At 33.6% G+C, this 17,032-nt stretch overlaps 2 protein-coding genes across 2 annotated transcripts; one reads left to right on the top strand and one right to left on the bottom strand.

Annotated features, from left to right (window-relative positions):
- LOC106104672 (large subunit GTPase 1 homolog) lies at positions 1–7,777 on the bottom strand. The gene is made up of 10 exons (XM_013284796.1): positions 7,600–7,777; positions 7,301–7,524; positions 6,856–7,077; positions 6,264–6,384; positions 5,145–5,672; positions 3,830–3,979; positions 3,125–3,266; positions 2,361–2,560; positions 1,610–1,698; positions 1–407 (listed from the first exon to the last, which is right to left on the bottom strand). The coding sequence occupies exons 1-10, from the start codon at positions 7,693–7,695 to the stop codon at positions 284–286; spliced, it is 1,896 nt and encodes a 631-aa protein (XP_013140250.1). The 5' UTR covers positions 7,696–7,777; the 3' UTR covers positions 1–283.
- Positions 7,778–7,944: 167 nt separating this feature from the next.
- Positions 7,945–16,860, top strand: LOC106104639 (trimethylguanosine synthase). The gene is made up of 10 exons (XM_013284741.1): positions 7,945–8,243; positions 8,352–8,490; positions 8,603–9,948; positions 10,213–10,417; positions 10,716–10,962; positions 11,551–11,689; positions 12,122–12,282; positions 13,573–13,748; positions 14,069–14,191; positions 14,832–16,860. Exons 1-10 carry the CDS (start codon positions 8,104–8,106, stop codon positions 14,925–14,927), a joined length of 2,772 nt encoding a protein of 923 aa, XP_013140195.1. The 5' UTR covers positions 7,945–8,103; the 3' UTR covers positions 14,928–16,860.
- The last annotated feature ends 172 nt before the right edge of the window (positions 16,861–17,032 follow it).

Genomic DNA, 17,032 nt, shown 5'->3' with positions numbered 1-17,032 from the left:
ATGTTAACAAAAAAGGTAAAACGGCCAATAACTTTTATTTTAAAACTTAATTTTATACACAGTAATTATAAGCCTATTTGACAGGCAAAGAACTGAGCACGAAAATTTTCAAGTAAGTATTGAACACTGACAAATCTAAAAAAGAATAACTTTAAAACGGCTGTGGAAATGCACAAAACTTATAAAATGTTTTGGTTATAGCATTACGAATACTTTCTCGGAAATTTTCGTGCTAGGTCCTCGGGGTTATTTATACTTCTACGGTAATTTTTATCAGTATAAGTTAATGTTCATCCAAATGTGCATAGACTCTTCTTAATTTTTCTCTCTTGTTCTTGTTTGCGTGTTTTTTCTCTTGTTTCCAGGGCTTGCCTACAACTGGCTTGTCGGATTGTACACCCGTTATCCTACGAAAAACTATTATGTATAGCTTTTTGATAAATAAAATATACAGGAGAGATAAAAGACATGAAATTCATTGGATGGAATGGCACCAACATTTCAGATTTTTATTTTTAAAATATATTGCAACAGTAATTAAAGTTTCAGCATAACTTTGTCTAATTAAATATGGCTATCGTAACGTTATAACCTATACTAATATTATAAAGAGGAAAGATTTGTATTAATATGTATTGAAATAACTCAAAAACTACTGGGCCGATTTCAAGAATTCTTTCACCATTAAAAAGCTACGTTGTCAGTGAGTAAAATAGTCTATGTTTTTGTATAATTTATTAACTAGCTTTCGCCCGCGACTCCGTACGCGTGGAATTAAAAAAATACAATATGAGTCGCCTATGTGTTTCATCGAAATCCGTTCAGCCGTTTAGGCTACAATCTCTAACAAACATCCATCCATCTAAACATTCACATTTATAATATTAGCATGATTTCACGCGGACGAATATGCGGGCCACAGCTAGTATGATAAAAAAAGTTTACAAACAATTTCAACAGCGTAAAATGCGATTAAAAGTAACAAAAACCTTCAATAATTAACTTGGGAGTCAGAAACCAGTCAATAAAGTTAACTAGATATCTTTTAACACGTGGACAGATGAAAGCGAAGCCACAATATCAATTATAGTTAAGGGAAACCTAAATAAACTTTTAGAAGACGAAATCGGAACTCTGGAGTGAAGCCAAGCTTTAATTCATAAAGTTTAACTATCTCATGACGTGACTGAAGAGGGAGGGATTTAGCGATCAGATAATGACGTAAAATAGATATAAAAATATCACTATAATTTTAAAAAATAATTCAAGTAAGAGTTAGTGAAATTTTAACAAGTACAAAATAAGTAGTTGAATTAATAGTTCTTTAAATTTAAACATGTACAAGTACTTATTTATTTAGAACTAGCTGTTGCTCCCGACTTCGTCTGCGTGAAATAAAAAAAATTGTAGTCTAGGATTTTTGAAATTGGTTTAGTAGTTTGAGTTATTTCACTACATGCAAAAATACAAATCTTATCTCTTTATAATATTAGTATGCATTAGGTATAACGTATTTATTTAAACAATTTAATTTTAAGATACGTAAATATTAAAAGTAATTTGTTTTAAATCAGATAACTAGATCAGGAATGTTATGAAGATAACTTACCCTAAAATTGGTTTTCCCTTAACATGTGATGTACTTTTCTTCATAGCAAAAAATGCATTGTCAATCTCCGCTGATGTATTCCGCCAACCCTGTATGAATAATTAGTGATCACCCAAACATCATATCACTGTCCTGTCCTCGTGTGAAGACAGTGGTAATTACAATAACTTTAGTAACCTGCTTTTGCGGACACCATATGTGTGGAATTTAAAAAATAATGTATCTTAGTGTACTTGCAGACCATTCTCTATTTCTTTGTCAAATTTCATAAAGATCCGTTCAGCAGTTTAAGCTACAAACTCTACCAAACATCCATCCATCTAAACTTTCACTTTTACACTATCATAGTAAGATAAGATGAAATTTACTTTTGTTTAGTGTACTATTTAGTGTTATAAAAATTACTAAGCCAGCTTTGGCTCCTATTTTAAATATGTAATGTTCTTTAGCTTTGCCTAATAAGTTTACCGACCACTGTACTATCGACTGTACATTGTACAGTACACCGTACTATTGACTGTACATTATACAGTACACTGAACTATTGACCGTACATTGTACAGTACACTGTACCATTGAACGTACATTGTACACTACACTGTACCATTGACTGTACATTATACAGTACACTGTACTATTGACCGTACATTGTACAGTACACTGTATTATTGACTGTACATTGTACAGTAAGTACACTGTATTATTGACTGTACATTGTACAGTACACTGTACTATCGACTGTACACTATACCTCGACCATCCTAGTCTCCCTGGGCGTGGGTTTCCTCGTGTCGTTCTTCTTCTCTTCCATCCTACAATCTAGCGGCGCGGGCTGGTAGCCCGGCGGCAGCTGCTCCCAGTGCAAGCGGCCGCTCGCCGCCTCCTTGAGGAAGAGGCGCGCGGACCTGCTCACGTCGGGCTGCCCCGCCGCAGACATGAAGCCGCGGTTGACTGGTGGAAACGGTACATCACCTCACTTTACCATACACACTAAGAACCTCGGAGTTGACTAGGCCAGAGTCAACCATTCTTACCCCTCTGAGGATTGACTTGACACATAAACTTGAATTAATTCGCAGATATGTACAGGCACTATGTTTTCCTTCAACGTGAAATGTACATATGAAATTCGCAAATCAAAAACAATTTGGATTGGAACCCAGTACCTGTAGATTACAAGTTAAGCAATTAACTTTTGAGCAACCAAAACTGTGTACAGTTTGTATGTAAATTCGAAACAAAAACTAGAAAAAGCTTTTTTACGTTGCTTTAACCCTTATAATTAAGAAGCTTATAATTTAAGAAGAAAGAAGAGCCTTTTTCCTGTACTTATTTCAGTACTTTTTGTTGCTACAAAAACCTCCGTTGAATAAGGATTAAAGTTGCTTTGTCATTTACAAATAAATCCTATAATATTTATATAAAGTATTGAAACATATGTATGGATAATTATTATAATTATTTATTTTTTTGATTGAATTTAAATAAAAACCAATTAAATAAAAAAAAGCTTACATGCGTGCGCTGTGAGTATCTTTTTATACTCGTTGCCCTCCCCCTCCTGGCGGTCGGGCAAAAGTAGCCCGTACTTCTCCTCGAACGTGTGTCGCCCCACCAGCTCGCACAGGCGGGCCATCGCCGCGTCGTGGGAGCGCATCTGCAGACAATATTAACATTTATATATACAAGCAATACAAATATTACATTTTCTACAATACTCAACTAGTTTCATTAAATTAACATCCAAATTATCCTAACCTATGTCTCATCCTTATTCTGGATAAGAATACAAATTAAACGTTTTAAAATTAAAAGAATACAAATTATCTAACTAATATTATAAATGCGAAAAATTAGATGGATGTTTGTTAGAGTTTGTGGCCGAAACGACTGAATGAATCTCGATAGAATTTGGCATAGATGTAGAGGATAGTCTGGAAGAAGACATAGGCTCACTTTTGTTTTTTTTTAATTTCACATAAACGGTGTCGCAGTCGAAAGCTAGTGAATAATAATATTAATGTAAACAATGGTACAAAGTGTTTATATTTCATGCGGATGATGTCGCACGGGAACAGCTGAGAACAGAGTAGAAGTATATATAGGTGATCTAGAAAATACAAATAACAAAATAGGAAAATAATTCAAAAAAGAAATTGTGATCCAAATATTTTTTGCTATAGAAGCTAAATGAAAAGCAACAATATAAAGGCAGAGTACCTGATCGATGGGCAGCACCGCGGTGAGCAGCAGGTCGGGCGCGACGGCGTAGGCCGGCAGCACCAGCCCGGGGCAGTCCAGCAGCTGCACGTCCTCCAGCTGCAGCGACTGCACGTGCCGCGTGTGCCCCGGCATCGAGCTCACACTCACCTGCACACATCGGAAATATTAAAAAACTATGGATTATATGGTGTGACAATGGATTATACAAGTTATTCAGATTTAAAAAAAATGTCGGAACTTCCTTTTAAGTAACCAATAAGTACTTGTGATAGGAAGTCCCGCTCGTCCGTGTAACACATTGTATGATTTACAGTGATAGTGCCCGCTTTAACATCTTAGCATTGCAGGGCCGGCACACCCCCAGTAATACCACGACCACACAGAAGATATGCGTGAAGTGGAAGTAATTCCGTGTTTTGTCTGATGAGCGTGGTGCCGGAGGCCTAATTTAAGTCCTTTACTCCTTACCACCCTTTTCTTATAAGGAGAGAGAGGATTGGAAGGGGCAGTGGATTTGACAGTGGAGGAGATGCATAGGTAGGGGAAATATCCTTTTTATGTGCGTCTCCTCCTCCGTCGGATAAGGGAAGGCAACGCATCTGCAATTGTGGATGTCTATAGGCAACGGTCGCTTCGCCATTTTGGCGGATTCGGGAGGCCGCTTGCTCGTTTGCCGCCTTATGTTATAAAAAAAAAGATCTATTGTTCAGTAATACCCGGCTTTACGCGAGTGTTACGTTCCGAAAAAAATCTCGTTAACTGAAATTCGCGTAAATCGAGGTTTATGAAAAAACATAGACAAAATTCAATACAAAAAAATCATTTTAAACGATCACTTTAATTCTATTAACACTTTATGCAATACATATTGTTATTTTTTACGGATAAATACATCTATTGTCTTTTGGGTAACGTTTTGTTTATGTTCTTGTAAAATACGTTCATAACACCCAACACTGTTTTTAATTGACACACGGTCAAGACCCAATTCGCGACCATAGAGAAGTTAATGACTACATTATTTTCATACGCACTATTTCGCGTAATGCGAGGTATTTGAGCGCGAAATTTGAAATTCGCGTTATAGTGAAACCTCGCGTAACGGGGTCGCGCTATGTGGGGTATCACTCTATATGTAAACGCATCATCCGTGCGTTAACGAACGACTGCTACACCAGCTGCCAGTTTGACAGTTACGTCAATTAAACGTCATTAAACAGTCTGCACTAAGCTAGTGGTTATATCATTACTACCTATACTCAAAAGCCATATTAGTAAGACTAGGTATAACAACGAACATATGTTTACTAACCTTTTTCGTTTGCATTAAAACATTAACAGAGCTCGATTTTCCAACATTCGGGTATCCAATCATACCGACTGTCAATCTCGGAGGATTTTTGAAGTTACTTGTTTTCATTTTTCTTAAAACTCCCAATAGTTTGTCTCTACTGAATATCTCATGAGAATTCACAATTTGCATTTCATTATCTCCGTTTATTTCAATTTGGTTAACAGTTGGTTTATCTTCTTCAAATTCGATAGGTTTCCCTAATTTTAAGTTTTCCAAAACATTGTCTAGAACCTCTTGAATTCTGTCCAATTTTGATGCCGTATTTGTTACCGCTTCATCAATAATTCCTAATTGTTTTTTAAACATTTCAATATCATCTTCCGCTTCTTTTATAGGATTTATTTCATCAACATCAATCGCTGAATCATCCGAGGATTCTGTGTCTGAATTATCATCACTTGTACTTTTTCTTCTTGGTTCTTCTTCTTCTGATATTTTCCTTTCTTTAGAGGCTTTCGCAGCTGAGAAAAATATTATCGATACACCCTGAAAGAAATAAACAATATATAAAGATTTGTTATTAGAAACTAATAGCTATTGCTTATAATTATACTAATATTATGAAGAGGAAAGATTTGTATTTTTGTATGTCTTAAAATAACACGAAAACTACTGGACCAATTTAAAAAATCTTACACTATTAAAAACCTAACTTAACAGTGAGTATCAAAGACTACATTTTTTTAATTTTACCCAGACAAAGTCATGAGCACAAGCTAGAACACTTAACTGATGAAATTAGAAGGCATTTAAACCTCTAAAGAATGTTTCTGTTCAAAAACAAAACGAAATCTTTATAAATGGATAGCCAACCTTACAAATAACCATGGTGTAAAGTTTTTTTAGGGATAAACTAAGTATAAACTGAGCAGATATTAGTACGAATTTTGCTTATACTCAGTACTTTAATCTTAAGTTTAACTTTATACTGTTATTATTGGTAAGGCTGTATCCTCGTTAGAACCTTGCCAATGCAACTGACGGTGTAAAAATGGCGAAAACCAAACACATACAAAACACCAAGTCTTTCAGTACTGCATTGGCCAAGTTTACACCAGGCCTAATGTTTGAACTTACCTCTTTACCAAAGTACTCGGCCCAACATTTTCTCACATACTCAGTTGTCAAATCAGCCTTGTTCAGTAAAAGTACACATTTACAATTTTGTTCAGCTGCATACTTCTCCAAGTCCATACATCTGCAGATTAAATACACAAGGCTATCTTTACTTCTCTAATATGATAGAGGAAGGATTTTTATTGATATTTTTGTATGTATGGTAATAACCCAAACTAATCTGCTAATTTCTAAAATTCTTTCATTATTAAAAAGTTATCAGTGAGTAACATAGGGTATATTTTTTAATTTCACGCAGGCGAAGTCGCGAACAACAGCTAGTATGCTATAAAGATGATTTAGATTTTTGTATGTATTTAAACAACTCAAAAACTAATCTGCTGATTTAAAATTTTCTTTTTCCATTAAATACATTATCACTGAGTTACATAGGCTGTATTTTTTACTACTTTATATTTTCATGTGGACAAAGTCGCAAGCAACAGCTAGTGTACATTAAAATTGTAAAATGTGGAACAAATTGCCTAAAGATTTCGATGAAAGGTCTCTTGGATCCATTCAAAATTATTTCAAAAACATAAAAAGCACTTACCTAAATAATAAAGGGTTTCTAGCATCCAAAAGTATCATAACTATGTCCGATTTCTCTAAAGTCCTCCACAACTGTTTCCACAACTCCAAATTCCTCTCATATGGAGTGACCGCAGCTCCAAGTTTCTCTTGTAGTTCATTGAGGTGCCGTCTCCAGTCCAAGAAAGCATCTCTCTCACGCCCTATCTGTTCTTCTGCTGTTATACTCGGGTCCCATGGAGGTCTGAAATGTTATATCAAATTACCCATCAACTTAGACAAATTTCCTGACATGCTAACACTTTACAATTGTTAAATATTGCTTGTGAAACATATTTGTTCCTTACAAAATCATCGAAAACAAATGAAACAATGAAATATTGTAGCTACAATAAAATTTTGACATTCATCTATTTAGTTACTACAAAACTAAGTTTAACTTTTTTACAAATGCAAATAATACAAACCTTCTTGGTACAGTCAATGGTTCATCAAAATTAGGTTGTGAAGTGACAAGTTCAACGGCTGCAGGGGCTGACTTAACATATTTCACATTAAGTTTCTCCGCAATGAATTCTCTTTGTGCAAGCTCAGCAGTAGAGAGGAACTCTTGTAGAGATGACTCTGCTGTGACTGACTGCAGGTTGAGCCGACCCCATTCATAGCCATCGTTGACCTCTGTAGTGTGCAACTAAAAGTAAAAGATTATTTACAATAAAGCAAACATACAAAGATTTACATTAAAAATTTTGTGTTTGTTTCATACCATTGTATTATCTTCCACATGTCGGCGATGACGATTTTTAGAAAATCTGTCTTTAATAAGAGCCCGGCCCAAAGAATCTTTGTTTTTCTTTCCCATTATATCATACGTTATTAAATTTAAGTAGAAATTGTGAAATTATATGAAATATTTAAATATCAAATAAGATTTTAACACAAATAAAGAGCACACATGCCATCTGACATTGACATTTCTTGACTTTCAATCTTTCAAAATCAAATGACAAAACAGTTACAGATAAGAATAAAAGCTATGTAGTTGGCTAAAAATACAAGAAGCAGTGGTTTTAACTTATATGTTCTGTGGTAAATCTAGCTGTCATTTTAGTTTTTCGATCCGAGTTTCAGAAATCAATTTAGAATCAGACTAATTTATTTTCATTTATTTCAACAGGTTTATAAAACCAACTGCCTAATTTTGTTCGTATTAGTTTATAGTATCCGTTTGTATTCGCCTAACATAAACAATTGACAAGTTTCTGTAATTATGTCGGAATTTTATGATCATTACCAAAATTATTACCATCGTTGGGAGCCGCTCGCGGAATTTAATTTTAATCTTCTTGAGAATGTAACATTTGAAAATAGGAAATATATTTACTGTCTTTGCAGCAGAGTTCACCTACGGTTAGTATTCATGAAGTAGCTTACAACAGAGTTAATCTAATAGCTAAAGATCAATCAATAATCCCTTGTATGTTAGTAACATCCATGTTTTTGTATTTTGATCTTTAGAGATGAGGTATATTGTGTTGATAAACAAAGGCTCACTGTAAGCGATGCTGAAGTTATGCGCAATTCTTACGTTCAGGACACGGAAGACCAATCCCATGTCCATTTTTCTCTGGACACAACTTGTAAGGTTAAATGTGAGGTAAGCAACATAAAGTAACATTAGTAGGCACTTATTACGAAATAATTTGGTTTTTACTGTAAAATACTGATAAAAACTATGAACTGAACATTTTTTTATGTCTAATTTTCAGAATGAAACTGCAAGTTGTTACTGCAGTGCATCCCATACTGAAAATTATTGTTCCACCGACGAACATGATCAAGTCCATTATACATCCAATACAATCCAACCAAGTGATAGTGGAGCCGATCTCACATACCAGGACTATCACTCTGATATTACTAACCATGATAAAATAGATGTATCGGACACTATGGATCAAGATCTAGATATGCAAGATGAGACTAACGAGAACTACTTCTCTGAAGACACATGGGATAAATTCTGGGCTATCAATAGAGAAAGAATTATATGGGCTTCATGGATAAAAAAGTACAGTGACTATATCAACCCATCATACTTGGATGAAAATAATGATCTGGTATTAGATGACAATAATATACCAAAACCGCAATCAGCTGACCCAGTTAATATGGAACAAGCTGAAAGTCCGATAGACAAAGATGAATGCGTGAGAGAAAGGAAATTCTCTTACGATTCAAAAGTTAATCCTTATAAAAAAATCAAAACAGAAGATGAATTGGATAAAGTTGATAAATCAAGTGAATCATTCAGCAAAGAAGAAGCTTGGTTACCCTTAACTCGGAGAAGGTCTTGTTCGGAACACGAAAGGATCGTCAGTCCTAGAACATTTGTTGGCACAGATTCAATGACGAATGTTACAAAGATGACACTGTCAAGTCATGATGTCACTTCAAGCCATATGACATCAGAATCAACATCAACTGATGAATATAGTGTCTCATCATCCCCATCTGATGACCAATCTAACGATCAAACGAGAATCGCTAATCTAAATATTGATGATAATCAAGATCAATCAGAAGAAATGGATACTGAACAGTATTGGGAATTTTTATGGAAGAAACATTTTGGTGAACAATATGCATTGCATTATGCTAATTATATTGCATGTCATGAAGGAAATGTAGATATGGCAATCAATAATGAGATTGAACCAGAGAAGAATGTGGTTGATATTGAAATGGAAAAAAGTGAGGGTAATTCACAAGAGATGGCTTCAGTCATTGAAGTGCAACAGAAGGTGGATAAAATCAAACTAGAAGATAAAGTACCGTCAAAGAAGAATAAGAAACAGAATCGTAAATATGTTGGGTCTATTGGTATTTTGTTACAAAATTTACTGAAGGTGGAAAAGGATTCAGATTTGGATGAAGTTTTTGAAGCGAATGAAGGATATGGTAATACTAATTCACAGGTTGTTGAAAAAACAACAACAAACACTAATACAGCTATTGAGTTACATTTACGACCAACTAAAAATACACAAAAAGGCACAACTGACGATGGAGATAATGATCCACCAGAGGAAAAACCAGTAATATTAAAATCTAGGTAAAGTGTACAAAGTCTTAAATATTTATTTGACAATAGTTCTAGACTATCCGTGCAGAGAAAAAACTTTGTTTTGCCTATGTGTTCTTCCAAACTACCTTATTTGTTCAAAATTTTATTGAGGTCATTTGTTCTGGAAATACTTTCTAAGAAAATATCCATCCATCTAAACTTCCGCATTTATTACTTTACTCGATAACTAAATGGGTGATATTTTCCTTGCCATTTTAATCATGAAATTAAAGACATTTCGTTTATTTTTAGTCATGAGATAGAAGAAGAAGAAAAGGCAGTGGCTGAAAAGATAAAATCTACATTTGATATAATGGGTTTCGCGATCGACGCAGGAAGCATACCTAAAGGAAAGTTAGTCTACAAGAAACGTTTGGGAAAACTTCGACCTCCGCGATACAAAAAATTTGTAACACCAAAGAAAACTTACTTTGATGATGATGGGAATCCTTACACGGTATGAACTTTTATTTTATATTAGACTAGCTGCGGATAAAAAAATCTAGACTGTGTTACTTAGTGATAAAAATGATCATCTCAGTAGTTTTTGAGTATATATAAAAAATATTAATATTTTCTTTTTATAATATTAGTATACATGACCAATAGATTTTCTTACAAATGTGACTTTAAATGTAAGACTTCTTTTACAAAACGATTGATTGATGGTCATGTTAACTTAATCTGCGGAAACTAATTTTACTTGAGTCATATTTTAAAAATAAAGTACAGAATAAAAATTTTATATTTAACAGGAACAGGAATCACAAGAAGACAAAGAAACGGTGACCGATGAGGATTTAGACATACAATCGGATAATGATAAATTATCTGCAAATATGGTGATGGAACTCAGTGATAACAATGATGATGAGAAAGGTGATGGTGAAGAGACGCAGGTGAAGTTGGATGCAGAAGTACCAATACCTGCGAAGGTAGATAACTCCAGTGATGTACAGGATGATGAGAGTAAATATCCCAATGATGTGGCTTCATGTTCAGGTAAATGTAAATGTTAAGATTTGGTACAAGAAATTTTGGGGATGGGACTTAACTTCAATTTTATAATAATAATATTATAAATGCGAATGTTTAGATGGATGAATGTTTGTTAGAGTTTGTAGCCTAAACAGTTGAACGGATTTCGATGAAATTTAGTATAGATGTACAGGATAGTCTGGAAGAACACATAGGCTACTCACTTTTGTTTTTTTGTTTTTTATTTAATTCCACGCGGGCGGAGTTGCGGGCGAAAGCTCGTTTAATAATGTATTACTTACTATTACTCTTGGAGATTTAATTTGGTACACCAGACATAAGAGTATTTTCTAATCTTTGCTCTACTAATTGAAGTTTGTCTAGAAATCTACAACCTTTAATTTGCTTATATTCTTAAACATGTGGAAAAAAAAGAAAAACCTATTGGTTAATAATTAGCCTGTGTCCTTCCATACTATTTTTATATCTATGACAAATTTCATCGAGATGTATTAAGCTATTATGGAGATATCTTGTAACAAACATGTAAATATAAGCATTTGAAATGTTAGTATGATTAATTTATTAATTATTTCATTTCCTTGTAAACAGATCAAACTAAACGTAGAAAGAGACAGAAACGTCACACTAAATCTGACACAAGGGAAAAAGAAGGGGACATTCCGCCAGAACTACAAGGTGATAGCAAAATGGTCAAATACTGGAAGAAACGACATTCCTTGTTCCACAGGTATGGTAAATTTATCTATACATATAATAAAATTTGAGTGTCTGTTTGTAATATCAAAAGATAAATTCCGAATTTCGGGAAGATGACGTTTTTGCGTTGTTAACTACGTTGTTGATATACAGGGTGATACAGGTTTTGTGGAGGTAGAGGACTTCAATAGCTATAATTTAAACGCAGTAAAAAATCGGGCAACAAACTTTGCGTTTAAATTATAGCTATTAAGGTCCTCTGACTCCACAAAACCGGAGATCCATCTGTTAAGAATCACCCTGTATTGATCAGTCTTCTCTTCCATACCCAATAGCCTATTTAATAAAAAAGTTTTTTTTTCTTTATTTTTCCCTTTATGTTCAATTTATTACTCGTTTCAATTTAGAGTATTTAAAAAGAAAAATTCATTTTATGGTTTTATAAGTGGTTTCCCTTCTCCAGGTTCGACGAAGGTATAGTGTTGGACCGCGAGAGCTGGTTCAGCGTGACGCCGGAGAGCGTGGCGGCGCACATCGCCGACAAGTTCGCCTTCGACACCGTCGTCGACGCCTTCTGCGGCGCCGGCGGCAACACCATACAGTTCGCCAAGACCTGCAAGAAAGGTACAACACTCTGCTCTAAATACAATACTTCTTACTAATGTTAACCCTTAAATATGTGATGTTTCAAATTTGATAACAGGGTTAGAAAACACATTAGGCACCTACTGTTGCTCTCAAATTTTGTTAGCGCGAATTTTAAAAGTCGTCTAAACCACGTGTATCTACTTTCTACCAGCTATCTTTCAGTCAAAGTCCGGTCCAAATCGGTCCACACTTTTCGAGATAGCGATCCGGTCGCCATTTTGACACCGCGGAATTAAAAAAAGGAGCCTATAATATTCCCGTCTATGCAAACTACCCTCTAGTGAAAGTCCTATTAAAATCCGGCCCAGCCGTTTCGTAGTTTACCCAGAACAAACGCAGCTTACGGACAGATAGACAAAAAATTTTATATGCGATTTTCGTCATCAGCAACATTAATATACACTATACTATTATAATAAAGCGTAAACACACACTTCTTTCTTGCCTAAGATGTCAGCAATTACAGCATATTTTTGAATAATTCGTTTTTTAATAAAAAGCCCTATACTTACGTCATGCTTTAGGCTATATATTTTCACGCCATTAACCTTAGGGGGTAAATATTTTGGATAAAAACCACAATGTAGGAAAGAGACCATAAGTTGCTGCCAACATCAAGAAAGAAAGATTGCTAAGGTTTGTCATGTCATGTCATTTTGACATTTGCTATTGATAATTTGGCAATAAAATAAAATTTTCATAATTTCATGCGGATGAAGCCGCACGGGAACAGCTATAGTGTGTCTAAATAATTTAGATTAGTTTGACAATTCACTTTAAATTTAGTAGGGATGATTGTGTAAATTCAGTCATGAATCTTGAAGTTGGAATCGATAGATTCATAGTTATAACTTATGAATTGAAAAAAAAAAACACTGTTTTCTCAAATTAATAATGACCATTACAAATAATGACAGTAAATAAATGTTTATTACTATTACAGCCGTACGTAATCGAATTGGATTTCGCTATTATTTCTGTCTTGGCTAAATTCTCTATACTATAATCAATAATATAATTGTCCTCAGAATTAGTTAATAAGAAAATAATAATTTGGTTGAGTTCGGTAATTATTTAAACCGAATATCGATAGTTCATAATTGTTCGCTATGTGTGTTTGTTTCGTCACTACGATACCTGTCTATTAAGGACGACATTTTCCTTCATACAAATTGAATTCAATCCTTCATATGCGTCATTTATCAAACTAATCTAATTTATTCAGACAAACTATAGTAATGTTAATAAATTTATTGGTTGTTCCAGTGATAGCGATAGACATCGACCCCGGTAAGATCTCGCTGGCTCGGCACAACGCGCTGGTGTATGGCGTGCAGGAGAACGTGGAATTCTTGGTGGGGGACTTCTTCCAGCTGGCGGACACCCTGCACGCAGACATGGTGTTCCTCAGCCCGCCCTGGGGGGGACCTAATTACTCACAGGTATTGGTTTTTATAACAATACGACTTAGGGTCCTTCAAGAAGCGAGCCTATCATTTCCTCAAAGACCGGCAATGCATCTGTAGTTCCTTTGGTGTCCACGCCGCTCGTTTACCCCTTTTATTATAAAAAAAAAATTAACTCGAGCGTCGGTGGCTCGGTGGTTTGAGCATTTTACTTGTAATATACAGGTCTTGGTTTCAAATCCGGCTGTACTTATAAGTAAATTTTTTTTATATAAATATAAAGTCACACCTATGACTCAATAGGCCAAAAAAGATATAATTTAATATGTAACATAATATGTAATATATTTTTTCAGAATCAAAAATATGATATAGAAAAAATGTTGGAGCCTAAGCCGGCGTCAGAGCTATTGAAAGTCGCTAGGAAAATAACATCCAACATCGCTTTGTATCTACCGAGGAATACCAAATCTGATCAGGTAAGGAACTGATAGATATTAAAAAAGGGGGTAGTCCATTATTTATGTGATTTTTTTTTAGCAAATTTTGCAACTACCCTCCACTCTAGTGATTCAGTCACTTGATTCAATAAATTTAACCTATCAGTTAGAATATATACAAGCTTATTAAAATGACCTTCAAGGTAGTTGGGCATTTATAAAAAAAAAACCAACTGCGTTGCTTACTATCGTTAAATAAATTAAAAAATTATAAATAAAATAAATGATTACCTATTTTCAGTGTGCACTTGTAATAAGAGATGTGATTTTGTAATGTTTTATTTACAGTTGGTAATATTCCGTAATTTTGTAATATGCCTAGACTATTTTATATAAAAGCATCGGTGGCTGAGGTTTGAGCACGACTGGTAATCTATCAGGTCTTGGGTTCGAATCCCGCTGTACCATTGTTATTTTAGATTTTTCGAATTCCTTATGTACATAATTTCCAGTTAAGGACATCGAGATGCACATATCGGAGAAGAAATTCAAAGATATGTGTGGAATCAACCCGCAGTGGGCCAGTATGGTTCACTAAGGTCTGGTCACCCTTTACTTAGGGTAGGCTCAGTCCCTTAGTGGGGATATATAGTCAGCTGATGATGATTTTTTATTGCAGATATTAGAGTTGGCGCGGTCGATTGGCGCGTCAGTCGAGATAGAACAGAGTTATCTTGATAGAAGATATGTAGCTATTACAGCGTATTTTTATTAATAACTATCTATTACTAATACTTAGTAATTGGGAATTAATGCAATCTAAATTATTATAATACTAAATATGTGTTTTTCAAGGATTTTTTTCTTTGAAATGTGATGAATGTTTTACTAATGTTCATGCGTTACTTTTACTAAAGGTTTTGTCAAAATCAATTCATAATTATTTTATGATTATCTGTACTAGTTGCGTTTTTTTTTAAATTTATTTAATTGATAAAGAAGAGTCATAGATATACCTAAGAAAGCGGGTTTTATAATTAATTCTACTAATTCACTTAGTAAATTCTATTTTAGTGTAAGGTAAACATTAGTTCTTTTGTTATTTGCTACTGGCAACTTGCCACACCTTATTTTAGGCAAATAGACATAATATAGCCCAGATTATCTTAGTTTTCAAGTTATTCAGAACAAAGTAATAATAAAATATTTTCTCTAAAAAATACGTACTTATCAATTAATGTTTAAAATTAATAAACGATTGCATAAATCTTTCAGGGAACTGCCATTTTTATACCTGGCAACACTGAAAGGTTAATAATTTTTTGTTCTAGCTCATATTGACAAAATGCAATTTTTGTCACCATAGATTTTCTTTGATGAATCTTAAGTAATATTAGGATATTTTTGTCTGCTTTTTATGGGTAGTGTAGTAAGTATGTCTTTATCAAGTGAAAAAAAGCCCCAATTTCTTCATAAAATTCTAAATATTCCTGCAAAAATATATCACGTCTACATGGTAGATTTTTGTTCCTAAAACAATTTTAGATTTATATTTATTTAAGAGTGATAAAGGTAACAGCACACAGAACAATTATAAAGTTTGATATTAACTAAAACCATATTATTTTGGGACCAGAAAATATAAAATATGAAACTTTTATTAATAATTGCAGGAATTGGGGCTTATATATCCATTATTTAAAGGACAAAGAACTTTCAACGCTCAAATAGTTTAATAGGAGCGTTCTGGTCCTTCGAGTCGGATACTTTCACATCTTAATATCAAATAATATAAGGTTTCCCGTAGTAATTATAACAATATCCGCCTTTATTCTGATCTTTACTGTCTACAATATATTAATGCAATAAAACGCGCAATTTTAGTCTCAAACTATTTTGTAGTGACTTCTTGTTCAATAATTGTAAGTTAAGATTATGTTTTATTTTTATTAATGTGACTTTTGTAGAATATGTAGTATCTAAGTGCACAATATTGGTATTATTATAGAAACAATAGTTTTGAATTTCATTGCATGATACAAAAAAAATGTTCACTGTAATGTTACAGATTTTGTCAATTTTCATTGTATTTCTAAATGTGAATGTTGTTAAATTTAAATTAAGATGTCTATGGCTTGGAACTTAATAAAAAAGTTATATGAAACATGACATAACTATTTCAATCAAAAGCTGTAATTAAAAGTTAATTTCGATTGATTCAAAAGGACATAATACATTTTTGTATGTTCTGAAACTAAGTCGGCAAAAAAGCTAGAACACATCTTAATACTAAATAAGTGATGTAACACTCCACATAAACATCCACAATTGCAGATTGACTTTAATCAAAGATATTTAAGAAATATATAGACTAGACATTGTAAACATTTTTTCTGGTAACTTATTTGAAAGGTACTATGTTAGTTGTCAAAGTACTCCACTTCATGTCCTGGTATTGACATGTTATCAAACATTTTACAAAATCATAATAAGCTCCATCTTTTGTCACAAAATAAACATTAAAATATGATTTAATTATTCCTGGCAATCCATTTTAATACATTTTAGTTAAATTGACAAGTGGTTTTGAGAATTATTAATAGGTATAATGTGGTAAAATGTCTCAAGTGAAGTGTTATCTATGCTTCCTCTATATATTTTGAAATATCTTTGACTTTAATCAACAGTGGAAATGCAGATATATCCTCTTCCTGTATGTCGCATTCTCCACAAAGTCGGTGATCTGAAGGCTGTTTTTTTTAATATATGTGGTAGACATAATTAAAACTACTTTTTAATGTTTCATGCTTGATTATTCACTAAATGTTGAGTTGCAAAAATATGACATACTCATAAATTAGTCAATGTTCTAAAATATAG

Source organism: Papilio polytes, unplaced genomic scaffold (assembly GCF_000836215.1).
Source record: "Papilio polytes unplaced genomic scaffold, Ppol_1.0 DF823510.1, whole genome shotgun sequence".
In the NCBI taxonomy this organism is placed as follows: domain Eukaryota; kingdom Metazoa; phylum Arthropoda; class Insecta; order Lepidoptera; family Papilionidae; genus Papilio; species Papilio polytes.
Note: the sequence above shows the minus strand (reverse complement) of the source record. Positions and strands in the feature narration are given on the sequence as shown.